At 47.7% G+C, this 27698-nt stretch overlaps 1 protein-coding gene across 1 annotated transcript in view; it reads left to right on the forward strand.

The window, feature by feature from the left end:
- Window positions 1–27698, forward strand: part of DNAAF8 (dynein axonemal assembly factor 8) — a 147930-nt gene that overhangs the window by 77719 nt on the left and 42513 nt on the right. The window contains exons 14-17 of the mRNA XM_077827455.1: window positions 8908–9052; window positions 12291–12606; window positions 15355–15461; window positions 22911–23065. Coding sequence (XP_077683581.1) covers window positions 8908–9052; window positions 12291–12606; window positions 15355–15461; window positions 22911–23065 — 723 coding nt within the window. The remainder of the gene's footprint in view (window positions 1–8907; window positions 9053–12290; window positions 12607–15354; window positions 15462–22910; window positions 23066–27698) is intronic.

Consider the following 27698-nt stretch of genomic DNA (forward strand, 5'->3'; position numbering starts at 1 on the left):
AACTGATCTGCCATAGACCTTGCCTGGCTTTTAGAACTTGTACAATAAAAAGTTGAAAGAAAAGGAGTACCAGTGGCACCTTAGAGACTAACCAATTTATTTGAGCATAAGCTTTCGTGAGCTACAGCTCACGTCATCGGATGCATTCAGTGGAAAATACAGTGGGGAGATTTATATACACACAGAACATGAAAAAAATTCTTGACATCTGATAGTCCATTTATTCTTTTACGTAGAGACTGTCCAGTTTGACCAATGTACATGGCAGAGGGGCATTGATCTACAACCTATCCTGAAGGACGACCCATCACTCTCACAGATCTTGGGAGACAGGCCAGTCCTTGCCTACAGACAGCCCCCTAACCTGAAGCAAATACTCACCAGCAACCACACACCCCACACAACAGAACCACTAACCCAGGAACCTATCCTTGCAACAAAGCCCTTTGCCAACTGTGTCCACATATCTATTCAGGGGACACCATCATAGGGCCTAATCTCATCAGCCACACTATCAGAGGTTCGTTCAACTGTACATCTACCAATGTGATATATGCCATCATGTGCCAGCAATGCCCCTCTGCCATGTACATTGGTCAAACTGGACAATCTCTATGTAAAAGAATAAATGGACACAAATCAGATGTCAAGAATTATAACATTCATAAACCAGTCGGAGAACACTTCAATCTCTCTGGTCACTCGATTTCAGACCTAAAGGTCGCAATATTACAACAAAAAGACTTCAAAAACAGACTCCAACGAGAGACTGCTGAATTGGAATTAATTTGCAAACTGGATACAATTAACTTAGGCTTGAATAGAGACTGGGAGTGGATGTGTCATTACACAAAGTAAAACTGTTTCCCCATGTTTATTCCCCCCCCCCCCGCCACTGCTCCTCGGACGTTCCTGTTAATTGCTGGAAATGGCCCACCTTGATTATCACTACAAAAGGTTTTCTCTCCCCCGCTCTCCTGCTGGTAATAGCTCATCTTAAGTGATCAGTCTCCTTACAGTGTGTATGATAACACCCATTTTTTCATGTTCTGTGTGTATATAAATCTCCCCACTGTATTTTCCACTGAATGCATCCAATGAAGTGAGCTGTAGCTCACGAAAGCTTATGCTCAAATAAATTGGTTAGTCTCTAAGGTGCCACTAGTACTCCTTTTCTTTTTGCGAATACAGACTAGCACGTCTGCTACTCTGAAACCAATAAAAAGTTGAATAAGTCTGATTCATTTGGGGAGGCTTTAAAGCTTCACTCTGAACTTGATCTAAAGATGCTGCTGTTTTAACTTTCTTCCAGCTAGATGGACAAGCTGCTTAGAATGATTTTGATTCCACACATCTGACTTGACCCTACAGGGTGCTTGATAGTCCACCCGTGGGCACTTAGGATCAGGGAGTGACTTATCTCTCTCTAGAACAACTCTTGTGGCTGGTTCAGGAGTGACCCCGTTGATCTTCTAGAGCAGGGGTGGGCAAACCTTTTGGCCCGAGGGCCACATCTGGGTATGGAAATTGTATGGCAGGCCATGAATGCTCACAAAATTGGGGGTTGGGGTGTGGGAGGGGGTGAGGGCTCTGGCTGGGGTGTGGGCTCTGGGGTGGAGCCAGAAATGAGGAGTTCAGGGTGTGGGAGAAGGTTCCAGGCTGGGGCAGGGGGTTGGGGTGCAGAGGGGGCTGCAGCTCTGGCTGGGGATGTGGGCTCTGGGGTAGGGCTAGGGATGAGGGGTTGGTGGTGCAGGAGGGTGCTCCATGCGGGGACCCAGGGTTTTGGAGGGTGGGAGGGGGATCAGGCCTGGGGCAGGGTGTTGGGGCACGGGAGGGGATCAGGCTCCAGTTGGCGCTTACCTCAAGTAGCTCCTGGAAGCAGCGGCATGTCCCCCCTCCGGCTCCTATATGGAGGCACGGCCAGGCAGCTCCCATTGGCCGCAGTTCCCAGCCAATGGAGCTGTGGAGGCGGTGCTTGGGGTGGGGCCCCCTGGCTGCCCCTATGTGTAGGAGCTGGAGGCGGGACATGTCGGTGCTTCCAGGAGCCACGCAGAGCCACAGCACGTGTGGAGCAGGGCAAGCCCCTGACCCCGCTCCCCAGCTGGAGCGTCGGAATGGGGTAAGACCTGGACCCTGCTCCCCGGCTGGAGCTTGAGGGCTGGATTAAAATGTCTGAAGGGCCAGATGTGGCCCCCAGGCCGTAGTTTGCCCACCCATGTTCTAGAGGGAGCTGATTTTGAGCTGGAAAGAGGTCTTCATGGTATGAGAGCATGAATAGGATGCACTGTGAGAGGGGAAAAGGACAAAATGGGATGATCCTTGAAGTTTCCCCTACTTTGCTCAAAGTTGTTCAGTTACTCACATTTCCACCCAGTCTAAGGAGTAACTTACTTCCTTGCTTACAAGGTCTTTGCTAGAGGTTTTATAGGGCAGAAGGCTATGGAAAAACTCATTAGACAGTCTGAGAAATGGGTTAATATCAGGGGAATTATAACGAAATCAATGGGGAAAACAGAACTTTTTTGTCTAGTTGGAATAGATTTTTTTTTATTACTGAGGTAGATTTATAATTTATCATAATGTTGTAAGCTTCGTTATGTGTTTATGAGGGAATAGCATTTGGTAATACTTCATTTAAAGTGTCTGGTAACGATCAATTAAATTGGCATTCACTGAAGCAATAAAGCTCCTTCTTGGGGAAAGAATTCTGTACAGAAGGGGGAACCAGGAACAAATTGTAGGCCATGCTATGCAGCCGCAAGCCAGACCTTTCAATGTCCCTGAATTTCAGGAAAAACCCAGATTCTTACATTTAAGGTTTGTGCTCCTTGAAACAAGAAATTTCCCCTTATGGAAAAGTGAAATACAGAACTGAAACACAAAAAATGATGCGGATTCAGAATGATTTTCTTTCCTAATCAGAAACACAGATGTGTATATTCAGTACACAACTGGATGTCTTTCAGTACTCTTTGTCGAAAGATGGGCTGAATGGGATTAATCAAGAAAACAGGATTTTAAAATATAGATATATTACAGGATACCCTGGTGTACCTGTTTTTGAATTCTCTTCTAGTGTTGATTTTATAATTTCTGAAAATATAGAAAGTCAGCCATCTATGCTAATATTATTTGAAAATGTTTCTTTAATACAGAAAAGGTAACCAGTGCATTAGATAAATTTCATTCCTTGCCCCCAAAGAATCTACAACCTAATACAAGACAAAGGACAGTAGTTCAGATCACAGAAAGCATTATGTTATTAATTAGTTATTAATATTTCTGATTATGTCAGTGCTGAAGGGGCCTATTGTGCTAGGTGCTGTACAAATACAGAACAAAGAGACAGTCTCGGCCCCAAAGATTTTATAATGTAAGAAAATATACATCTACACTTACAGCAGGATGTAGAGTACAGACACTGCCAATGTGGGTATAAACAGCACGGCTTATGCAAGTAGAGCAGAGGCAAGGTCTTACCCACCTGAACCCCCAGGGTGTGTACTCTACATGGCTCTCTACATGCTTCCAACATCTACACTGGTATTTTTAGCTGTCTAGTGTCCTGCTTCTTCCTGGCTGCTGGACCCTTTCCCCATTGCAGTAAAAGGCTCCGGCAGGGGAGAGGCAGTGGGACAGCGCTGCCTCTCCCCTGCCAAAGCCTTTCTCTGCTGCCTCCTTGCTTCCAGAGACTTTCCTTACTGAAGTGAAAAGCTCTGGCAGCAAGAAGAGGGTCTGGTAGAGGAAGGCAGCAGGGAAAGACTCCAGCAGCTCCTTGTTACCAGAGCCCTTTCTCCATTGCTGGAGCCTTTCACTTCCGTGTGTAGCTACACATGTAGGTTCCTGTACTCTATGCTCCACCGTAAGGGTGTGGACATAACCTAAGGCATGGGGATTATTGAAGAGGAGAAGAAGAGAAGAGATATCACTGTACAATTGATGCGAATGGCTGGTTCTCCCTAGAGCAGTGATACTCATACTGAAGCTCACGAGCTGCAAGTCGCTTTTTAATGTGTCTCCTGCGGCTCTTTGCAGCACATGATATTAAAACACTGTGTGATTTCATTATTGGTTAATAACTGTGGGTATGTCTACACTACAAAATTAGGTCGAATTTATAGAAGTCGGTTTTTAGGAAGCAATTTTATACAGTCGATTGTGTGTGTCCCTACTAAGTGCATTAAGTCAATGGAATGCATCCACAGTACCATGGCTAGCATCGACTTTCAGAGCGTTGCACTGTGGGTAGCTATCCCGCAGTCTCTGCTGCCCATTGGAATTCTGGGTTGAGCTCTCAATGCCTGGTGGGGCAAAAACATTGTCGCGGGTGGTTTTGGGTACAAGTCGTCAGTCGCCCCTCCCTCTGTTAAAGCAACGGCAGACAATCGTTTCGTGCCTTTTTTCCGTGCGGGCGCCATACTGCTTTCAGCAGACAGTGCAGTAGGGCTGCAAACTGTCGTCACTGAGTGCTATGAATCCACCTCGCAGGTCCTCTATATAACCGTCATCATCCACCGCTTCTGCTGCCACTCTGCTCTCCTACTCTCCTGGTGGTCTTGCAGGTCCTCTATATGACCATCGTCATCCGCCACTTCCCGCTGCAACTCTGCTCAGCTGCTCTTGTCTCGCCATACCACGGCAAGCATGCAGCCCACTCAGCTGTTGTGTCCTGGCAGCAGACAGTGCAGTAGGTGTGCAAAACTGGTCATCCAACCACCGCTTCTCTCCTGCAGACACCATACCACGGCAAGCATGGAGCCCGCTCAGATCACCGCGGCAGTTGTGAGCATTGTAAACACCTCATTCATTATCATGCAGTATATGCAGAACCAGAACCTGCAAAAGCAGGCAAGGAGGCGATGGCAGTGCAGTGACGACAGTGATGAGGACATGGACACATACTTCTCTCAAAGCACAGGCCCTGGCAATTTGGCCATCCTGGTGGCAATGGGGTAGGCTCATGCCATGGAACACCGATTCTGGGCCTGGGAAACAAGCACAGACTGGTGGGACCACATAGTGTTGCAGGTCTGGGAAGATTCCCAGCGGCTGCGAAACTTTCGCATGCGTAAGGGCACTTTCATGGAACTTTGTGACTTGCTTTCCCCTGCCCTGAAGCGCAAGAATACCAAGATGAGAGCAGTCCCCACAGTTCACAAGCGAGTGGTGATAGCCCTCTGGAAGCTTGCAATGCCAGACAGCTACTGTTCAGTAGGGAATCAATTTGGAGTGGGCAAATCTACTGTGGGGGCTGCTGTGATCCAAGTAGCCAACACAATCAGCGAGCTGCTGCTATCTAGGGTAGTGACTCTGGGAAATGTGCAGGTTATAGTGGATGGCTTTGCTGCAATGGGATTCCCTAACTGTGGTGGGGCGATAGACGGAATGCATATCCCTATCTTGGGACCGGAGCACCAAGGCAGCCAGTACATAAACCGAAAGGGGTACTTTTCAATGGTGCTGCAAGCACTGGTGGATCACAAGGGACGTTTCACCGACATCAACGTGGGATGGCTGGGAAAGGTACATAACGCTCGCATCTTCAGGAACTCTGGTCTGTATGAGAAGCTGCAGCAAGGGACTTACTTTCCAGACCAGAAAATAACCGTTGGGGATGTTGAAATGCCTATAGTTATCTCTGGGGACCCAGCCTACCCCTTAATGCCATGGCTCATGAAGAGGGGAGAGGGATAGCTCAGTGGTTTGAACATTGGCCTGCTAAACCCAGGGTTGTGAGTTCAATCCTTGAGAGGGCCACTTAAGGATCTCGGGCAAAAATTGGGGATTGGTCCTGCTTTGAGCAGGGGGTTGGACTAGATGATCTCCTGAGGTCCCTTCCAACCCTGATATTCTATGATTCATACACAGGCACCCTGGACAGTAGTCAGGAGCTGTTCAACTATAGGCTGAGGAGGTGCAGAATGGTGGTAGAATGTGCATTTGGAAGTTTAAAAGTGCGCTGGTGCGGTTTACTGACTTGGTTAGACCTCAGCGAAAACAATATTCCCGTTGTTATTGCTGTGTGCTCCACAATATCTGTGAGAGTAAGGGGGAGATGTTTATGGCAGGGTGGGAAGTTGAGGCAAATCGCCTGGCCGCTGATTATGCACAGCCAGACACCAGGGTGATTAGAAGAGCACAGCAGGGCGTGCTGAGCATCAGAGAAGCTTTGAAAACCAGTTTCATGGCTGACCAGGCTACGGTGTGACAGTTCTATTTGTTTCTCCTTGATGAAAACCCACCCCCTTGGTTCACTCTACTTCCCTGTAAGCCAACCGCCCTCCCCTCCCCCTTTGATCACTGCTCGCAGAGGCAATAAAGTCATTGTTGTTTCAAATGTATGCATTCTTTATTAATTCATCATACAAATAGGGTGATAACTGCCAAGGTAGCCCAGGAGGGGTGGGGGAGGAGGGAAACACCGGGTGGGGTGGGGAAGGTGGGGAGGAGGGAAGGACAAGGTCACACTGCGCTTCAAAACTTATTGAATGCCAGCCTTCTGTTGCTCGGGCAATCCTCTAGGGTGGAGTGGTTGGGTGCCTGGAGTCCCTCTTTCCCCGTGTTCTTGGACGTCTGGGTGAGAAGGCTATGGAACTTGGGGAGGAGGATGGTTGATTACACAGGGGCTGCAGTGGTGGTCTGTGCCTTTCCTGCAGCTCAACCATATGCCGGAGCATATCAGTTTGATCCTCCAGTAGCCTCAGCATTGCATCCTGCCTCCTCTCATCATGCTGCTGCCACCTCTCCTGTTGCTCCAGCCATCTATCCTCTCATGCATCCCTCCTGTCCTCGTGTTCGTTTTGTGCTTTCCTGGACTCTGTCATTGTCTGCCTCCATGCATTCTGCTGGGCTCTTTCAGTGTGGGTGAACTGCATGAGCTCAGAGAACATTTCATTGTGAGTGTGTTTTTTTCGCCTTCTTATCTGCGCTAGCCTCTGGGACGGAGATGCTAGTGGCAACACTGAAACATTTGTAGCTGTGGGAGGAAAAAAAGGGAGTAAAATTGAAAAAGACACATTGGCCATTTAAAAGGAGGGGCTGATATTTTTGGGTTAACGTGCAGCACAAACCCAACTAACCTCCCCACACACCCAATTCTCTGGGATGATTGCTTCACTCCTCCCCACACTGTGTGGCTAACAGCGGGGATGATTCCTTTTCAGCCACAGGCAAACAGCCCAGCAGGAACGGGCACCTCTGAATGTCCCCGTAATAAAATTCCCCTATTTCAACCAGGTGACCATGAATGATATCACTCTCCTGAGGATAACACAGAGAGATAAAGAATGGATGTTGCTTGAATGCCAGCAAACACTGGGACCACACACTGCCATGCTTTCTTATGTAATGATTCCAGACTACGTGCTACTGGCCTGGCGTGGTAAAGTGTCCTACCATGGAGAATGCAATAAGGCTGACCTTCCCCAGAAACCTTTTGCAAAGGCTTTGGGAGTACCTCCAGGAGAGCTTCACTGAGATGTTCCTGGAGGATTTCCGCTCCATCCTCAGATATGTTAACAGAGTTTTCCTATAGCTGTACTGGCCGCAAATGCATCCCAAGTCTTCAGAGAAAATTAATCATTAAACATGCTTGCTTTTAAACCGTGTATTATATTTACAAAGGTACACTCACCAGAGGTGCCTTCTCTGCCTTCAAGGTCTGGGAGCCCGGGTTGGGAGGGTATTGGCTCCAGGGTGATAAACAGTTCCTGGCTGTCAGGAAGAATGGTTTCTCCGGTTGCCTGGTGTGTGCTATCTTCAACCTCCCCTTCCTCATCATCTTTCTCATCCCCAAAATCCTCATCCCTGTTGCATGAGACTCCCTTGCAGGAGTCCACATACAGGCGTGGGGTAGTTGTAGAGGCACCCCCTAGAATTGTATGCAACTCATCATAGAAGCGGCATGTCTGGGGCTCTGACCCCAAGTGGGCGTTTGCCTCTGTGTTTTTTTGGTAGACTTCCCTGAGCTCCTTAAGTTTCATGTGGCAGTGCTGCGGGTCCCTGTTATAGCCTCTGTCCTTCATGCCCTTGGAGATTTTTTCAAATATTTTGGCATTTCATCTTTTGGAACGGAGTTCTGATAGCACGGATTCGTCTCCCCATACAGCGATCAGATCCAGTACCTCCTGTTTGGTCCATGCTGGAGCTCTTTTGTGATTCTGGGACTCCATGGTCACCTCTGCTGATAGATCTGCACGGTCACCCGTGCTGATCAGCTTGCCACGGTGGCCAAACAGGAAATGAAATTCAAAAGTTTGCGGGGCTTTTCCTGTCTACCTGGCCAATGCATCCGAGTTGAGAATGCTGTCCAGAGCGATCACAATGGAGCACTCTGGGATAGCTCCTGGAGGCCAATACAGTTGAATTGCGTCCACACTACCCCAAATTCGATCCGGCAATGTCGATTTCAGTGCTAATCCCCTCGTCAGGGAGGAGTACAGAAATAGTTTTTAAGAGCACATTAAGTCAACAAAAATGGCTTTGTTATGTGGATGGGTGCAGGGTTAAATCAATCTAATGTTGCTAAATTTGACCTAAACTCGTAGCGTAGACCAGGGCTGAGATTGGTTAATCAGGATGCTTTTACGATGTCATTAACCAATTGTAGTTGATAAGAATTATATATATCAATTATATATATATTATATATATATAATTATATATATATAAACCCCTAAATATTTCCCCATCATACTGTTTAAATATGAATATATAGTACTATAGTAAATTAAACAATGAATTCACAGTACTGTGGCTCTTTTGCGTAATGTTGGTTGCTAATTTGCCTCCTGAACCACTGAGGTCTGAGTATCACTGCTCTAGAGAGAGAAATCTCACCATTGTTATTAAGAGCGTTTGAAGCTATTTGACACATTCCTCCATTGCACTCTTTACCTGACTGTTCAGGTTGCTGTGGCATTGCTGTTTGAAACCCTACTCCGAACTCCTTTGGCCGTCCATCACATGTTACAGCTGATCCTCAGCTCTGGTTTGGATATCTGTGGGCTCCGCCTGCTCTATCCCGAGCACAGCGTGCTGCTCTCTAGCACAGGTAAGGCCTCATCTGCATAAAAAAGTTGCACCCATTTAACTGTAGCAGCTCACAGACCTGCACATCCCTGCTGAAAAGGAAGAGGACTTCAAGGGGGATATGAGCATGACCACAATTTAGCCTTTCTCTTCCCCTTTGGAGTCAGATTTCACCCTGTCCCCTTCTATCCGTCCCCAGTGTAAAGTTTTGGCAAGTTTTTGCCATTTCCTCTATTTTTACTCCCTGATACTCTTCATGTCACCACATTGCTTTTCTCTCTGGCTTTTATTTCTCTGTAGATGGCAGCCCCAACTTTTCTCTTTGAGGCTCAGGAAACTGCAAAATCTGGGGCTGCTGACCTGGCCTTTCTCCGACTGCTCTGTAGGGTGATCCACCATCCAGAATGTCATGGTTTGTCAAGTGGCTTCTGCCACATCTTTTAACTTCTGGGGCACTGAAGAGAAAATGAGGCACCAACAGTAAAGCCAAACATGAATGCCTGCAGTTAGACACTTGGGCCCAGATCCTAAAAGGTACTTAGGTGCCTAATTCTGATTGAATTCAATGGGAGGTTGGTGCATAAATACTTTTGAGGATCTGGCCCTAAATACATAGCATTAGGCACTCATGTTTGTAAATATCAGCCTTAGCTGCTCAGTGCCTCAGTTTCCCCATTAGTAAATCAGGCATAATAAAACTCACCACCCAGGGAGTGTGCGAGGCTTAATTATATCTTAAGCCCTTCAAGATCCTAGAATGGAAGTCATCACATAACTGCAAAGTTCTGGGATTGTGTCTGTACAGGCTAGCTCTCCTAGAAGTCCTGTATGTAACATCAGGTCACATACTCATACTGTTTCTCTTGGGGTGGGATATTGGCAGACTGAGAGGGAGAGAAACGTGTTCTTTTCAGCTGGGTGGAAATTCAGTCTAGACCTGCTCAATCACGGAGAAAAATTCTGCAGTCTCCCTGCTGCCTTGTCACATCTGAAAACAGTGGGCCCAGACTGGCTCATAATTGTGGTTGTCGTTTCAGTTGTCTCAGCAGCAGGTATTTAATATGTTGGTACAAGCGAATGGAGAGCTTTGTAAGTGAATAAAAAAGCCATAAAATCATCAACCAACAACAGAAGATGAGCAGAGTTCTGCTTTCTGATCCACACAGCAGATCTGCCCCCAATGCTTTGCTCTCTGTGCATGCTATGGGGGCACTGTGTATGGAGGGAGGATATATTTGAGCTGAGATCCACAACACAGATCCGAAAATTGAACTTTGTTTGAATCTTGAAAAAAATACAAATATATTTCTGGTTTAAAATATTTTCAGCAACTTTCTCCTTTATTTACATGCTCCATAGTGCCTGAGGTCATGATTCCATTTCATCTGCATGAATTCATGTCATCAGTTCCTAAATCTCATGCTTCAGGATTTCAGCCAGTCTCCAGCAGGGGTCAGGAAGGAATTTTTTCCCCAAAATGTGTTCTGGGTTTGTTTTCATCTTTTCTCCTTCCTCAGCAGTTACGGCCGTGGCTGGAGATGGGACACTAGACAGGGTTGCCAGTGCCCTGAGATGGTACTGAGAATTCTCTTTCTTAGATGCCTGGCTGGTGGGTATTGTTCACATACTCAAGATCAAACTGATCCTGAATTTCAGGTTGGGAAGGAATTTTTTCCCAGGTCATATTGCAATGACTTTGGGTTTTTTTGCCTTCCTCTGCAGCATGGGGCACAAGTTGCTTGCTAAGTTCATCTGGGTATATCTCACCAACTCAATTCCCTGCCATTACAGGGGCCTTGGACACTGGTGCACCTTGATCCCTCCTATTCTCTGCATGTGGCACACAACAAATCCTGCATCTTGGCAGGGGTTTAGACTAGATGATCCTTGTGGTCCCTTCTAACCCTATGGTTCTGTGATTCTAATAGTTTAGTCTCCAAAGGGCTATAATACTTTAAGCTAATCCAGTTCACTGGATGCAAAACAGGGTAACTGGGTGAGATTCAGTGGCTGGTGATGTGCAGGAGGTCAGACTACACGATCTGATGCTCCCTTCTAGCCTCATACATTGACTCTAGATGCATCTAAACCCCAGTGCTGAGGAGGAGGTATTCAGTCCCCTCTTGGCCAATGGCTGCAGTGGGTTCAGTGGAGAAGCAAAGTGGATTCCATTCCTGCCCTCTGCCTAGCTATCTCCAGCCATGCAGGCTGTGAGCTTGGAGAAGGATTTGCCACAGAGTGCAGGAGAGAGGTCTCCTGTGGGTCCTCCTCTGTGGCAAGAAATAAGGGAGCCCAGAGCAGGGAAAGAAAGAAGTGATGGTCAAGCATTTTTTTTAAATGTCATTCCTTGTCATTCCTTTCCCACGCAGCACAGATCCTGACCAGGGAGAGTAAACAGTTTGCATGGAGTTTTGGCAAAGCTTTCATGTTTCCCAGTTGGGGTCCCCTCTTGGCTCTCCTGTTGCTAAGGAAAGGACCAGGAAACAACCTTGTCCCCTGGCCCAAATTCTATCCCACACTTGAACCCCACCAAGCCTCTCTGAGCGAAGTGTGAACTTTGGGACTCGATGGCTTTCATTGAGAGCCACTCACTCAGCCTTGCATATCTGTGCAGAATCTCCAGCGTGTGGTCATGCAGACTTAGCAGCATTAACTACTATGATGGTTGCCGTTGGGAAAATTATCAGGGCAGAACTGGCAAAAATTATCAGTGACTTAAATGGAGCTGTTCCAATTTGCACTAGCTGAGGATCTGGCCCTCTGGGTTTGACAGGAGCCTGCTGCTGCAGCAACACCCCCTGGCTCCCCAAACCGCATGGAGCCAGCCCTAATTAGGCATGTTTGTGTGGAGAGCTCAGCAGGAGTGGGGACCAGGCCAGAAGGGACCCCATCTCCTTCTGCTGTTTCGAGGTCATTCCTTGCTTCTCTCCTCCCGCCCTGAGCTGCCGACCAGTGGGAGAACCTGGGCTTTCGTGTGTTATTTGCAAGGCACCCGGACCCTGCCTAGGAATGGGTAGAGATTGCAGCTCTGATCTCCCAGTGTAACCAGCAGTGCCAAAGGAAGAGCCTTCAGAGGTGGGCAGAGACCCAATGAGAAACAGCTGTTAGCCTGGCAAATGTGGAAGGGGAGCTAGAGACAGCACTGATAAACTGTCAGTCATCTAGGCTGAGTAATGAACTGAGAAGAGACCTTGACTGGAATGAATGAGACTGGAAAAGGGTGATTCCATGCGTTAGTCACACGTGTTTATCTTTCACAGACAAGCTGCCTTCTACTTACACTCCAGAGGCTGGCAAGGCACCACCTGTGCTGGCTTTAGGCTTGAGAGGGCCAAAAGCACGGAGCGCCTTGCAAGATATCATAGGGCCCTCGGATCCACAGCTAGCCAGCATGACAGACTGCGGCTCCATCAATGCCATCTACTGCAGGAGCCAAGCCGAGCCCCTTGCCTACCTGCCCCACACAGGCAGCCGTGTGCACAGGGAGCTGTGCCTCTTGTTCGGAGGAAGAGCATGCTGTGATGAGGTGCTTCATGTTGGTGTCCAGAATCCTGCCTGCAAATATAACAAATCAAGGTGACAATCCCGTACTGCCCATTTCTAAGATCCTGTAATTCTAGTTTCAGAGTAACAGCCGTGTTAGTCTGTCTTTGCAAAAAGAAAAGGAGTACTTGTGGCACCTTAGAGACTAACCAATTTATTTGAGCGTGAGCTTTCGTGAGCTACAGCTCACTTCATCGGATGCATACCGTGGAAACTGCAGTAGACATTATATACACACAGAGACCATGAAACAATACCCCCTCCCACCCCACTGTCCTGCTGGTAATAGCTTATCTAAAGTGATCATCAAGTTGGGCCATTTCCAGCACAAATCCAGGTTTTCTCACCCTCCGCCCGCCCCCCCACACACACACACAAACTCACTCTCCTGCTGGTAATAGACAAGTACTCCTTTTCTTTTTGTAATTCTAGTGGAGGTGGGGCGAGGAGTGTGGGGTGCAGGACTTGGACCACTGAAGAGACCCCAGGGGCATTAGCTAGTTTTGTCAGTCTTTTCACGGCAGTCCTCAGCAGAGGGGCCCAGCTAGAGGCAGTGCTGGTTGGGAGCACTAGTCTATTTCTGCATTTTACAATGTGTTACTATTAGTGTTTGCAAAATTGGTCTGTTCCTTCCCTCACCATGCTGCATCCTCTGCAACTGGCAAGAGTGTATGAAAATGGAGGGGCTGAGAAGGCCTTTAGCCTTGGTGATTAGTGTGAGGAGACGAATGATAGTGAGACCGGGACTTATTTGAGATGATGGAGACATTGTGACAGGAGGCCCACTGGAAACTCTACCCTGGAGAATAGGGCCACTCCAAAAGGGATTCAACCTTAGATTCAAAGTACCTATCCTGATGGTGTAGCAACAGTTTGCCACGTGGCACTGGGACCACACAGGCTCAGTAGAGATGTCAAGACTCCAAGTTCCTTGGGCAGTTCAGATCAAGTGTTTGCTTGAACATGAGGGTGTTCTTTAAACACCCTCTCCTGCTCAGTTTGTGTATAACACTGATGTTAGCTTGCAATCTGTTACCTAGCAGAGTAGAGTTGCTGAAAGGGAAGGCAATTCAGCAGGGTAGCTTGGAACAGAAAAAGGATAATGGGTCCTGCTCTGCTCCCTGAGGAACCTGCTCTCCAGCCCTCCACAAAAAAATATCTGCTGCTGCAGGGGGGAGGAGTTGAGGTTGCAGCCATTGCACCCTTCCTGAGCAGTCTGCATGCAGTGATCTCTGCAGCTTTGCTCTTGATGAGGATGGATACAGTTTCCCAGCCTGAAATGTCCACTTCCCTCCCTGTTCTGCAGATTCCCTGACAAAGTCTCAGACACAAACAGCCAGAGGTGGGGAAACAGTTTCAATCCTGTGTGTTTAAACGGCAGGACATGCTAGGTACATCATGACCATGAGTCAGTCCCATAGAAGAGCATCACTAAGAATGTCCTGGGGTGGGGAGCAGAGCACATCCCCTATCTACGCAATGGTCTCTTGGAGCCACATCCCTCTGGTTGTTCCTTGGGGAGTGGGACACAGAGCAGGCAGCCACCAACAGAGCGAGCAGCTAGGAGGTGAAACTCACCCATTCTTCAGATGCTTCCTGGGTTTCTCCATACAAGGGGTGAGTTGGCTCCTTTTAATGTTACCCTGCTGAACTACACTGTGCTGAGGTTCACCTGATTCCAGAAGTCCCATGTAAGCCCTGAAAGATCCCTTCTGAAGCTGTGAAAGTAGAGCTATTGCTGTGGCACCAGGATGGGGATTAGACAGCACATGGGCCTCGTGCAGCCTCTCTGCACTGAAGCAAATTGCAGCCACTCAGAGTTAATTCCCTTTCTCGTTGCGGGTTGTTTCCTCCTGTAATGTTATTTGGCAGAGTTTAGCTCTGCATGATGTTTAACACTGAATTGAATTAATGTTGTTTAGCTTTAAAACTCTAAAAAATTCCCTTTGACAAAGTTTGGTTTTTTTATTAGGGGTCCTTCGCCCCCTTACCAAGAGGAAACCCTGTTACTTTAGTGTAACATAGCGAAACAATGCTAACAGTTTGGTCCAATAGGAGGGCTTAGCTGGGAAGAGTATAAACTCCATCTCCAAGCTCAGTTCCTCAGGAAAACCAACATCTCTTACTGCCATCCTCCTGTGGATTCAAGACATCTCAAGGGAAGGGGGTAAGCAGGCAGGCTTGCATTAGCAGTCTGTGTTTAGCAGGCCTGGCCACGTGATTCCCAGATTACAGATTGCATTTTTGTCAGTCCCTTGGCCTTTGAAACCACAATTTGGGTTCACCCTGCCATAATTTGTTCCTTTCTGGAATGAAGGAATATTGGATATTTCACTGCCCTTGGGCATCACTGCCAGGCCCAGTTTATAATAGCTTTGAAAGTGCTTCTCCCCAATTACCGTCTGATTAAATATTCACCAGTGAGTAGCAGGTTTAAAATATCACAGGATGGGAAGAATATTTGAGATATGGCCCAACATTTCTCAGTTCCTAAATTTTCTTGCCAAGTTGACCGCATTGCATTAGCCACTTTTAATTGAACAGAGAGAGCTGGAGAGAGAAGCTGCAATGTAGAAAAACATCCAGTCTGTGTACAAACTCAATACGCCTTAAGGTGGCCCATGCTCTGATGTCACAGACAGGGGATTGAAGTGGCACTTCCAGTAAAGCAGTTTTACAAAAGCAGCCTCCATCTCCTTGGGGTTAGTGGGCAAAGCTGATAAGTGCCAACGTCTGGGTCTAATCTTAACAGCTTTCAATATTTCTGTTGTTTTTCCTTAGACCTCAGAGTTCTTCATCTAATAGAGTAAATGCTGACCAAGAGAGAGCTGATCTCCAGGACATGGCACTGTCCAGACCTCCAGCAACACTGGTCTCGACCACCAAAGGTCATTTCTAAGGAGCAAACCTTGATGTTTCACACGTGTTCCAGGCTCCTTCACTATAGCAGAGGGTGTTATTGGTTATCTTACTCCTGCCCCACATGTTCATGTGGTCCTGCTCCCATTGCACTCCTCACTGCTGGGTCCTGGCCAGGGGGACAAGAGTCAGGAATTAGTCTGTGGAACATGTAGTGCTTCTTGCCCAATGTGAAGCAACAGTAGAATGTCATGGCCTTCCCTGTCCGCTTCATGTGAGTAGCTATTAGACGCTGTTGTAGGGATATTGATCTCAAAGCCTAAAGAGTTAAAGTGTTTATAAACTCTTCCACTGTCCAACATTAAACAATGATAGGAAGGTTCAGGTTATTTTAAACAGAGGCCTTGGTTTTACTTGGTTACATGGCAAACACCCAAAAGTGTTTATTCAAATTAAAAATGTATTGATTGATTAGAAAGAATAAGATATCAAAACAGGCATTTAGATTGGAACTGTGGTTGAATGATTATGCAAAACAAACTTAGTCAAAACCTTTAAATCCTTTCTCCTTTTTAAGGCAAAATATCAGAGTCTCTTATTTTCAGAACAGCCTTTCTTTGATGAAAACAAGAGGGATTTTTTACTCTCAGTCCTGATGTGTCCAGGTCATTTACTTTTCCTGTTCTTAACAAGCAAACAGACCCATGGTGGAGAAGAGACAGAATAGAAAAGATGGGTGAGATATAGCTCCTGTTTTTGGAACACTGGCCTGCTGGTTAGTTACAAGTGAATGCTTTTGGCTGGCAAGTCGACCACAACACCTGCTGCTTGGATCCTGGTTTACGATCTGGTCAGTGACGTCATCTAATTGGATCTTTTCTTCTTAGACAAGGCAGGCTTGGATGAACACAGCATGGTTGACTTCAGGATTTGATGAAAAGCCAAGAGAGTGAGAGAAAGGATAGAAGGAAAGAAAGGGGGAGGGGAGCAGAAAATAGCATAAGGGAATGGAAAACAATGCAGGATCTTACGTGCTTGAAAACCAAGTTCCTTGAACAAGATTACGGCCAGCGGCCTTCCTCTCAGGAAGAAAATCCTGTAGATGAGCTGAGATGAATTGAAGTGCTGGCATTTTTGGGGATGAGCTGGGATGCAAAGTGGGATGGTATATGTGAGGGAGAGCTGAAATGAACTGACCTGAACGTGTCTTCTTTCAAAATCTCTTTTTAAAAAACCCACAAAGGGGGAAAGTAGGCATCATAATTCATCCCCCTAATTATTTTATCCACCAATTACACCTAATATCCATTACACCAATTTTGGTCTATTAACTTCTGGTTTCATATTTTCTATTTTTACAAAGCATAATTTCAGCAGTTCCTTGGATTATATCAACATGGACTTTCTGGTTTAGCCTAATCCATCTTCTTTGTCTGGTTCTCTCGCACTTGTTGCAACATTCAGGGTTGTAAACAACTTGATCTATTTTTCATGGTTAATGTAACATCTTATGAACTTTCACATACTTTTTACATTTGAGCTCACAGGGATACACTTTGTAAGTCCAATTATCACAACAGGCCTCCTAGACCATGCTTGAGGAAATCTAAAACAGGAAACCCTTTATTCTTGGGACCTACTTAGTGAAGGAACAGTTCTATGGGAGTTAATCGTATCCTTGAATTGCATATCTACCTAATGTGACAGGGCAAGGCCAGATGGCTATAGAAAAGTAGTGGGAGATAGATATATTGGCTCCAGGCTAAACAAATCTCTGGTACCAGGATAAGTGAAATGGTAGCTGCTCCAGGTCAATTAAGACACCTGGGGCCAATTAAGAACTTTCCAGAAGGCAGGGAGAAGGCTAGTTGATTGGGACACCTGAAGCCAATCAGGGGCTGGCTGAAACTAGTTAAATGCCTCCCAGTTAGTCAGGTGGACGCGTATGTCAGGAGCTGTGGGAGGAAGCTGCGCTGTTGGAGAGACTGAGTAGTACATATCATATCAGGCACAAGGAAGGAGGCCCTGAGGAAAGGGTGAAGTGGAGCTTGAGGAAGTGAGGGCTGCTGTGGGGGAAGTAGCCCAGGGAATTGTACATGTTATGTTTCTAAAAGGTCAGCTACCATAGCTGATACTATTAGGGTCCCTGGGCTGGAGCCCGGAGTAGAGGGTGGGCCTGGGCTTCCCGCACCCTTTGCCCCCTGATTAATCACTGAGACTGGGAGACAACAGAGACTGTGCAAGGAAGGATAACTTCTCCTCACCTTGCTGGCTTATGATGAAAATGGCTCAGTAGACTGTGACCCTTGTCTCTAGAGAGAGAAGGGTTACGTGGAGGGTCACAGTGAGCCTCTGAGGCTAGCGAAATCCGTCAGGAAACGTGGGACCCACGGAGGCAAGGACAGAGCTTTGTCACACCATCTGCCTGTCCTCTTCACAGCCTGGGATATAATCACATAGGTAGTGCAGTTAAATAGTTCAAACAATCCCACATGCATGTTCCTGGCCTTTCTAGGGCCGGGGACGAGGTGGTCAACCAGTCATCTGGAAAGAAGTACAGGGAGCAGCTCCTATTAACTGGCTCTTGCATTGCTCCTCTCCCTTCCCAGGTTCCCCACTCCTCCTTGCAGGTGTAGGCTCCCACTTTCTGTATTCCCCCTAAAGAGCTGGCTGAGAAGTTGCTCCAGTAGCCCTATACAGGAGTGACAGCCAGCTAGGAAGTGGGAACAGAGAGAGCCTGTCTTCCTGGGAAATCTGTGCTCAGGAGGAGAATGTGTGAGGTAGATGAGCCATTGGGCCCTGTGGCCTCCTCTAGTGGGGTCAGGGACAGCAAATCCTTCTGCCCTCTCTAAAGGAGGAAAAAAGAAAAGGAGTACTTGTGGCACTTTAGAGACTAACAAATTTATTTGAGCATAAGCTTTCGTGAAGTGAGCTGTAGTTCACGAAAGCTTATGCTCAAATAAATTTGTTAGTCTCTAAAGTGCCACAAGTACTCCTTTTCTTTTAGCGGATACAGACTAACATGGCTGCTACTCTGAAACCTGTCTAAAGAAGGAGTGGTTTTAAGATTTTGCCACCAGAGCACTGCTGACCTTCCTCTGCTCCCTGGCACTAAGGGTAGCCCTTCAGGGAGGAACTGAGGGGTATAGGAGCCCTCCAACCAGCAGTGAGACGACAGTAAGGACAGGAGAGGAAGAGGATGCTCTGGCATAGAAAAGAGGAAGAGGAAATTAATTTGCCAAAGAAAAGCGGATTGGAGGGGAGAATGGAAACAGGAGCCAGAAAGATGAGAGAGGAAGGGAAAGTGAGGGACAGAATGAGAGGAAGGAAGATAAAAGTCAAGAAAAGATGAGGCCTACCTTTTAAATGCATTCAGTGTAAGTATGTATGTTAACACTAGCATCTGAGCAAGTTCCTCTGGCAGACACCCCTCCGCTCTGTACGTTCCGGGGTGGGGATGATGGCAGGTGGTGGTTGTTGCTGATGGACTGAGCCAGATTTCCTGCTTCCCTATCTTTTTATGGCCACTGATGATTCACATGTGATGTGGGCTGCTGAGCTGCCCCCCCCCATCCCCCCTGCTATGGTTCCATCTGTGGTTGTTGGGCTCAGGAAGTTGTATCCAACCTTTGCTCTTCAAACGGATGGGTGGTGCATCATGCCTTTTGGAAGAGAAGCTGAAGATCTTCTCTGGGAGGGGACAGCATGCAGGAGTATTGGAGAGAGGAGCCACTGTGCTCCCTCACTGAGCTCTCTGGAAGCCTGCCTTGGAATAAGCTAGTCACACCCTGTCAAGGGGTGATCCTCTCCAGCACATCCCTTGTGGCCCGGCCACTGGATTCCACACCTTCCCTCTGGTTCTTTTAATCCACTACCAGCCTTATGTAAGGGGACTGTGCCCCCTTACTAACATTCAGTGGGGGTGTTTTGGTTGGCTAGCTCCCAGTACTAAAAAGGGCGAAGGGTCGATGGGGAATCAGGACCCTGAGACTGACAGCCCCCAGGAACAATGGGGAGAGGACAATGGTCCAGGTCAGCCTGAATGACAGGGCGAGCAGGCTAATCAGGGAGTCAGGAGGACAGGGAGGTCCCGTCCTCCATGTGAGCTGGCATTGCCTGGGTCAGACAGAGTGAGGTCGAGCTAGGAAGAAAGTAGGGGTCCAAGCTAATCTGGGGAGCAGAGCTGTGCCAGATCCAGAGGGACCCGAAAAGCAGCCCAGAGAGAGCAGACCCTGTCCTGGGAGCAGAACTGCAGCCCCAAAGCCAGAGGCACAGCCCAAGGAGAGCAGACTTGCCCTTGGAGGAGAGCTGCAGCAACCAGAGCCAGAGGGGCCAGAAAAGCAGCTCAGGAAGCAGGTCAGTGCTGGGAGCAGAGTCACAGAAGCAGCCTGCAGAGCAGACCTGTCCTGGGAGCAGAGCTGTAGCAACCAGAGCCAGAGGGGCCAAAGAAGCAGCCCAGGGAGCTGGAGGCAGAGCAGCAGCAGCAGTGCAGAGACAGAGTGGTGCAGCTGTGGCTGGAGCAGTCTGGAGCTGGGTGCGGTGAGCAGTTGGGGAGAGTGAGGGGGACCTTGGGCAGCAGACCCAGCACAGGGAGACGCCTCAGTCAAGGGGCTCTGCAGGCCAGGCTTGGATCGTAACCCCGACAGGGCGGGGGCAACACTAGGAAGAAGGGTCCTACCACTTAGAGCCTGAGAGCGTGTGGCCACCACCAGAGCAAGTGTCCAACCCACAATGTCCCTGCAGCACTAGCCAGGGCCTGAGAGGGAGACCTTGGACTTACAAGGAACAGACTGTGAACTGCCCTGATGTTCCAGAGACACTGTTTGTGATGTTCCCTGGCGGGTTGACATGTTTCCTTTAACCTTTCCATTTTTTATTATTCTTTTTAAAACTAATTGTTGATTAAATAACTTGCATTTGCTTTAACTTGTATGTAATGGTCAGTGGGTCAGAGAAGTGCCCAGTGCAGAGAGAGTACCCCGGAGTGGGGACACCCTAGCCTCTGTCCTAGATGACCACAGCAGGGTTGGGGGTCGAACCCCCCAGGAATCCTGGGCCCAGCCTTGTTGGGGTTACGAGGACTCTGCCAGACAGGAGATTGGAAGGAGAGTCCTCAAGGGCAGGGAGGCCACTGGGTAAAGGACGTGGGAGCGAGGACTCAGATCCTTTCGCTCGCCCTCTTCACCGGGGTAGTGCAGAAGCCAAGAAAGTTCCCCACAATAGCGGGACTATTCTCCCGCTTACACTTAAGCTGGCTCAGGAACAGTGCTTTCCCCAGGAGTTGAAATTAGAGGGTGTGTTCGAATTTACAGGGGATTGAGGGCCGAGGGGCGAGACTATGAGGGCAAAGGTGGGTTGTACATTTTAATACGTTTTCATTGGCAAGGTGATTCGGCGCTACCTCTCGGCCCCACATTTTAATATCATAAAACATCAATAAACCACCAGCACTTGAATTTCTGATGATTTATTTTGTTTATAAATCATCATTTGAAACGATTACGTCGGCTAACGTCGCCGAAACAAACATGCCGATATTGTCCGAACAAACACAGCCGTGTGAGGAAGCTCGTCTTTGCTCAGACTTTTCAAACCTATTATGTTTTTTCAGGTACAAGTATTTGATCATATATCTGCTTCTAAAGTGTGTAGTAATGTTTCCATTTCAATTCAGATTTCCAGCCAACAACTAAATGGAATTGTTTTCCAATTAGAATTTTTTTAAAACATCTAGATCTAGTTGGAACATGACTAAATTGGCAACATTGCGGTAACTAGTTGACCACTCGGGGGAGGAGAGAGTTTGGGGTGGGGGGAAGGTAGAAAAATCTCTGCTCAGGAACATGCTCCCCCTTCGTGGGGTCTAATTTATTACAGTTTCTACAGCGGGTGACATACCCTTCTCTGGGGCCTAGCAGAGGCCTGGTCAGTTCTTTGTCCTCATTCAGAAGTCAACCCAGCCCCTTTCCTGGAGCAGGGGTTGTGCTTCAAACAGTCACTCCCCCTCTCCTCATAGCAGAAGCCCGAGCCCTCCTTCTTGGGGCAGGGTTGTAATTTAGCCAGCTGTAGGGCCTTCACACCATTCATTCTTCTTCTTCTCTCTCCATATTCCCTTTAGATCCTTATATTGGACCTTTCAAACCCTTAAAGGGCCATTCCACGTGGTGGGGTGGGCTGACCACTAGGTGCTAGCACCTTTAAGGGGCAGACCACCCCATCACACACCCATACAGAATGGACAGTGCAACTGCATTATAGGACCCATCAGGTGCAGCTGCCAGTCACATTAACTGAGAGAGATGAGGTGGGTGAAGTAATATCTTTTGTTGGTGAGAGAGACAAGCTTTCAAGATTACACAGATTACTTCTTCAGGTCCAACCTATATTGAACCATAGCAGATATGCTTGTTAATTTCAATCCTATATTCATTCCAAAATAGGGTATGAAAGAGGGTACCGTTTTAACTAGACGTGGGCCAGAAGCTTATCTGGACTGCCCACATCCCTGAAATTTGGCAGTTCAGATACAACAGGCCCAACAGTAGATCCAAACTGGCTTTGATCGCACAAACTAATCCTTACTGAGACTTTAGAAAGTGCAAACCACCCCATTTCTTCCAGCTGTCATTTCACGCTTATTGTTTCTTTCTCTCTTGGTGTTGATTTGTTTTCAAACACTTAGATTCACAGTGTTGGTAAGGATATTGGAAAACCAAAGGGACTCGCAATGCGTTATAGAGCCTTCTGCTTCCAAGGTACCGGTGCAAATCTGGTGAACTCCAGTGGTGAACAAAAATACCAGCGGATGACTGTTCAAAGGCTAACAAATGCTGGGTCTCAGTCCAGCTCCTGGGGGGAAAACGTCCATGTCACAAAATCTAGAACCACAATTGCCATTTCTTGTTGGCAATCTCAGCAGAGAAGCCAGGCAGTAATTGGGATATGAAGACAAAACTACATTCTCACCCATGATTCCTCAATAGTCAGGCCACATTAGCAGGGTGGTATAGAGAAAACCTGTCTAGAGCTGGCATGTTCTATGGGGCCTCCCCCTGGCCTGTTACAGAGGCCAGGTTGTTTCATGATTACAGCAAACGGCTAGGAAGACGGAGGTCTGGAATTCTAATCTGAGGTGACCACTGACTCACTCTAACCATACCTCAGTAAACCCAGCTGTACAGCAAATGGAGAAGGAATTCACAGATCACTAGATAGACCTGAGCCAAACTTTCTAGAATAATAGTTTTTTAAAGAAGATCTTTGATGGTGTGTATCCTGCCCTCCTGGCTTGGCCTGTAGTGACAGCTATATGTAGGTGTGACAGGCCAAATAAGGGTTAATGTTGACCATAGAATGTAGTGTCATCATCTGGGTTGGTCTGGAAGTTGGGGCTGGCCACTTTCATGAGGTTTCCTGCAGAGATGGAATAGTTTCCACAAAAATAACTTGATGCCCTTCTCATCTTTACTTTGATCCAGGGGATGTCATTTTGGTTGTATCACCTGCTGTGCCTCCTCATGCATACGGGGATGTGATTTCAACCTGTACTCAGAGAGGCTTTACTCTGCAGGGAATCAGGCAGCTGCGACTTTCTCCCAAGCGAGCCATCATGCTCAGCATGACAACAAGTCAGGTATGGGACAGAGGGTCACTAGAATAATGCTTTCCCAGATCCTGAATGCCATATCCATTAGTGCTCCTGCTAAAACCTACAATGTAGCTGCAATGGGTTAGTCTGATTCCAACCCCAGTGGTTTTGATTTTGACATGACTGTCCAACATCTTGCAGGCCGGGCTCTCAGGATAGCGAAAGCACCCCAAAATATCTGTGTGGCTGGTGCAATATGATTATGTCGTGATGTTTACATGTTGTGTCATGATGCTGCCGCGTGGTGAGATAAGGTCAGAATATCATGATGCAATTGTTACAGTCAGCTCATTTTCATCTAGGGTGACCATATGTCCCGATTTTATAGGGAGAGTCCCCATATTAAGGACTGTCTTATATAGGTCCCTATTACCCCCCACCCCCGTCTTGATTTTTCTCACTTGCTGTCTGGTCACCCTATTTTCATCCCAGATGACAATGTTTTTAAAGTCACACTCCTGCAGGCCTCAGGTTAACAATGCAAGACTCATAATGAAGAAGCAGTGTTACTTTATGTGCCTGTTGCAACAGCTGGTCCCAATGTGAAATGATTGCATTAGTAATCCCAGTTTAGAACAGGGTCTACTTTTACATTAGTACGGTAATAGCATCTCCTCTGAAAAGGGGACAAATATTTTAACACATTGTTCTGACGCTATTTGAATCCCAGAGATGGTCAGCAATGCTGACTTTCTCAGCAGAGTGGTCAAATCAGCCACCAGTGAATCCAGCTCTGTGAGGTGGACCAGGCTGGTGGAACAGGTGCTGTGCCATTTTACTAATCCACACAAAGCCAAATGGGCCTCGGATTAGCTTGCACTCACTAAGGGAAATCATGTCTTTTATAGCGACGAGCATGCTTCACCCTTGCTTCATCCTTGGGTGAACTTTGCTTTGTGGTTTTCTCACTCTTGTTACCCTTTTGCCAGCCAGCCTGCACCCAGGATTCCCCATCTTTCTGACATCATCTTCTTTTGCTATGAGTGGCACCTCCAGTTGCTTTCAGAGCTGAATTTCCTTTCTGCTGGAAAATCCCATTAAAGCCCCATCCTTCCTGGCAGCAGAGAACACTAATGGCCAGATTGTGCCATTGTGAAAGTCAAATATGAATTTTGTCGTTGATTTCAAATGGGAGCTGGATTGGGCCCTAACTGTAAAAAATCACTGTAAAATGATTTTTAATCAATGACTGTGTCATCAGGAGATACTCCTCATATGTGACTGCGTAACTTCATAGTTCTTCTTCGAGTGCTTGTTCATGACCATTCCAATCAGGTGTGTGCGCGCGTGCGTGCACGGCAGCCAGAAAACTTTTCCCCTAGCAGCATTTGTCGGGTCAGTCCAGGCGCCCCCTGGAGCCGCACCTTCATGGCACTCAATATACATCCCTGCCAACCCACCACCCCTTCAGTTCCTTCTTACCACCAGTGATGGCTAGCTGGAACAACATGTTGCTCTTGCTTTGCAAGCGTGTTTGGGCAGTGTCCACTCTTAGTGTTTATAGTTAGTTCTCAGTAGTTACTAGTGTTAGTTTAGTATTAGTAGTTAGGTCATAAGTTTCCTTTTGGGGTCCCCCCCACAAACAACATCCCCCCAGCACTGGGGTATGCCCAAGTCCCCAGGGTTCAAACTCTGCGAGGACTGTGGAAAATTTATACCTAAGAGCAACCCACACTCTTCCTGTCTGTGGTGTCTCAGGGAGAGCCACCAGAAGGAGAGGAGCAGAATTTGCAAAGGGTTTTGCTCTAGGACTTTAAAAGACCTGGAGCAAAGACTCAAGATCCTTCTCATGGAGGCAGCAGTCCAGCCACAATCCAACCCAGGCTCAGCAGATCCCACACCCGTCACCTCCTCATCGGTGCCAAGAAAGGACCACAAGGAGTCACGGCACCACCACAGCTCCACCCATAGACAATCTTCTGTGAGGCACCAGTCTCAGTCCCCAGTGCCCCAGAAAAGGAAAAGGCCAGAGAGGGGTTGCTCTCTCCCTTTCAAGCCCAAGGAGCCTGTGGCAGGGAGTCCCGAACCGGGCCACATCACCTCAGCTCCTCTGCCTCCCAGGGTCTCATTGACTCTTGCCCCCCCCCCCCCCGGGTCCAGTTGAGTCTGAACCCTCACCACTCTCCGGACCGACATAGCAGAGAGCTCCAGCTCCCCTCTACAGGGACCCCTCTCACAAGCAACTCCTTATACAGGAGGTGCTCTCATTCCTTTCATTAGGGGCAGTGAAAGAGGTTCCTCAGGAGTAAAAGGGCAAGGGTTATTATTCCCGGTATTTCCTAATACCGAAAGCCAAAGGTGGGCTCAGGCCCATCCTAGACCTGCGAGAGCTCAACAAGTCGACTTCATAAGAATGATGTTCAATGAACTGGGCCTTCTTCTGAATGAGGGGAAATCAACACTGTCCCCTGTTCAGAGGATAAAGTTTTTAGGGGCTGTACTGGACTCGACACAAGCCAGGGCATACCTGCCGGAAGCAAGGTTTCAGTCCCTCAGTGACATGAAGTCTCAGGCAGTTCCGACCACAGCAAGGAATTGCCTGAAACTACTGGGAAACATGTACCTACATAGTACAGCATGCCAGACTCAGACTTCAACCTCTTTAGTCATGGCTAGCATTAGTGTATCAGCCAGTCTGGGACAGCTTGGATAAGATCATAATCCTGCATCGCCCAGTACTCGACTCCTCCCTTGGACTCCTTTTCGTCATGGATCACGTCCTGCATCCATGAGTGCTACAACCTGGCAGGTGTGCCTGCTCCCCCGATCACTGCACACTCCACCAGGACTCAGGCCTCTTCAGCGATGTTCCTGGTGCAGGTTCCTACCCAGGAAATCTGCAGAGCAATGACGTGGTCCTCCATACACACTTTCACCATGCATTATGCAATCACCCAGCAGGCCAGAGACGATCCGGCCTTTGAACAAGCAGCGCTCCAATCAGTGGACGACTCCGACCCCACCTGCTGAACTTGGGCTTGTGAGTCACCTGATTGGAATGGACATGAACAAGCACTCAAAGAAGAAAAAACAGTTACCTTCTCATAACTGTTGTTCTTCGAGATGTGTTGTTCATGTCCATTCCAATACCCATCCTTGTACCCCTCTGTCGGAGTAACTGGCAAGAAGGAACTGAGGGGATGACGGGTGAGCAGGGCTCTATATTGAGCTCCATGAAGGTGTGACTCCAGGGGGCTCCCAGGCCGACCTGACAGATGCTGCTAGGGGAAAAGTTTTCTGGCTGCCATGCACACACACGTGCGTACACCTGGTTGGAATGGACATGAACAACACATCTTGAAGAACAACAGTTACGAGAAGGTGAGTAACCATTTTTTCTTCACATCTCTTTCATAAGTTAATACCCGTCTGAACAAAGAGATCTCCCAATAGCATGTATTAATATAGATTGTCAGGGTTCTCTTATCATGGTGCCAACCAGCAAGCTTTTTATCTGATGTTATGTGTAATATTATATCGGATGCAGCTGAATGAGTATGCATTTGGCATTGTCAAATCTCAGTCCAAGGAAACCGAGATAATCATCATTAAAACAGGGCTTCCAATCAAACCGAGAAAGACAAAAATGAGCCCAGGTCTGTACTCCTCACATTAGCACAACAGCCAGTGAAGTGAGTGAGACTTTTCCTTGCATAGGGAGACAGCCCTTTGTAAGTCATGTGTTGCACAGGGTGAGGGGTCTGAGACTGTAGAGTGGGGCACTTCCTGGTTCACCAAGAAAACTCTGCACAAGGAGCTTGTTTACCACCTGCTTTTCTTCAGATCTGAAGAAGAACCATCTTCCTTCTTCATAACACTTTATCAAATAAAAAAATAACACTATGTCCAAAATGCTTGTGAAGTAAGGCTCCTAAATCCACATGGCAGCACTGAAATACAAATGGCCTGATTTGCAGAGGTGATGAGCACCAGCAGCTCCCCTTGACTTCATGGGATCTGTGGATGCTCATCTTCCCTGCAAATTAAATCACTTTTAAATAGGTACTGTGACAGGGTTGGGCCAGATGGCTATAGGAGAGTAATAGAAGGCAGATATATTAGCCCCAGGCTCAGTAGGTCCCTTTTCCTTGGGTAAGGTAACAGGAAAGGTTCCAGAACAATCAGGAACCTTCTGGAGACAATTAAGACAGGCTGATTAGAACACCTGCAGCCAATCAAGAAGTTGCTAGAATCAATTAAGGCAGGCTAATCAGGGCACCTGGGTTTTGAAAAGGAGCTCACTTCAGTTTGCGGTGCGCGTGTGAGGAGCTGGGAGCAAGAGGCACTAGGAGCTGAGAGTGAGAATGTGGACTGTTGGAGGACTGAGGTGTACAAGCATTATCAGACACTAGGAGAAAGGTTCTATGGTGAGGATAAAGAAGGTGTTGGGAGGAGGCCATGGGGAAGTAGCCCAGGGAGTTGTAGCTGTCGCACAGCTGTTCCAGGAGGCACTCTAGACAGCTGCATTCCACAGGGCCCTGGGCTGGAACCTGGAGTATAGGGCGAGCCCGGCTTCCCCCCAAATCCTCCCAACTCCTGGTCAGACACAGGAGGAGTCGACCTGGACTGTGGGTTCAGAAAAACGGCCAAGCTGAGGGCTGCCATGAAGCTCCAAGGC

Source organism: Eretmochelys imbricata, chromosome 10 (genome assembly GCF_965152235.1).
Source record: "Eretmochelys imbricata isolate rEreImb1 chromosome 10, rEreImb1.hap1, whole genome shotgun sequence".
Classification (NCBI taxonomy): domain Eukaryota; kingdom Metazoa; phylum Chordata; order Testudines; family Cheloniidae; genus Eretmochelys; species Eretmochelys imbricata.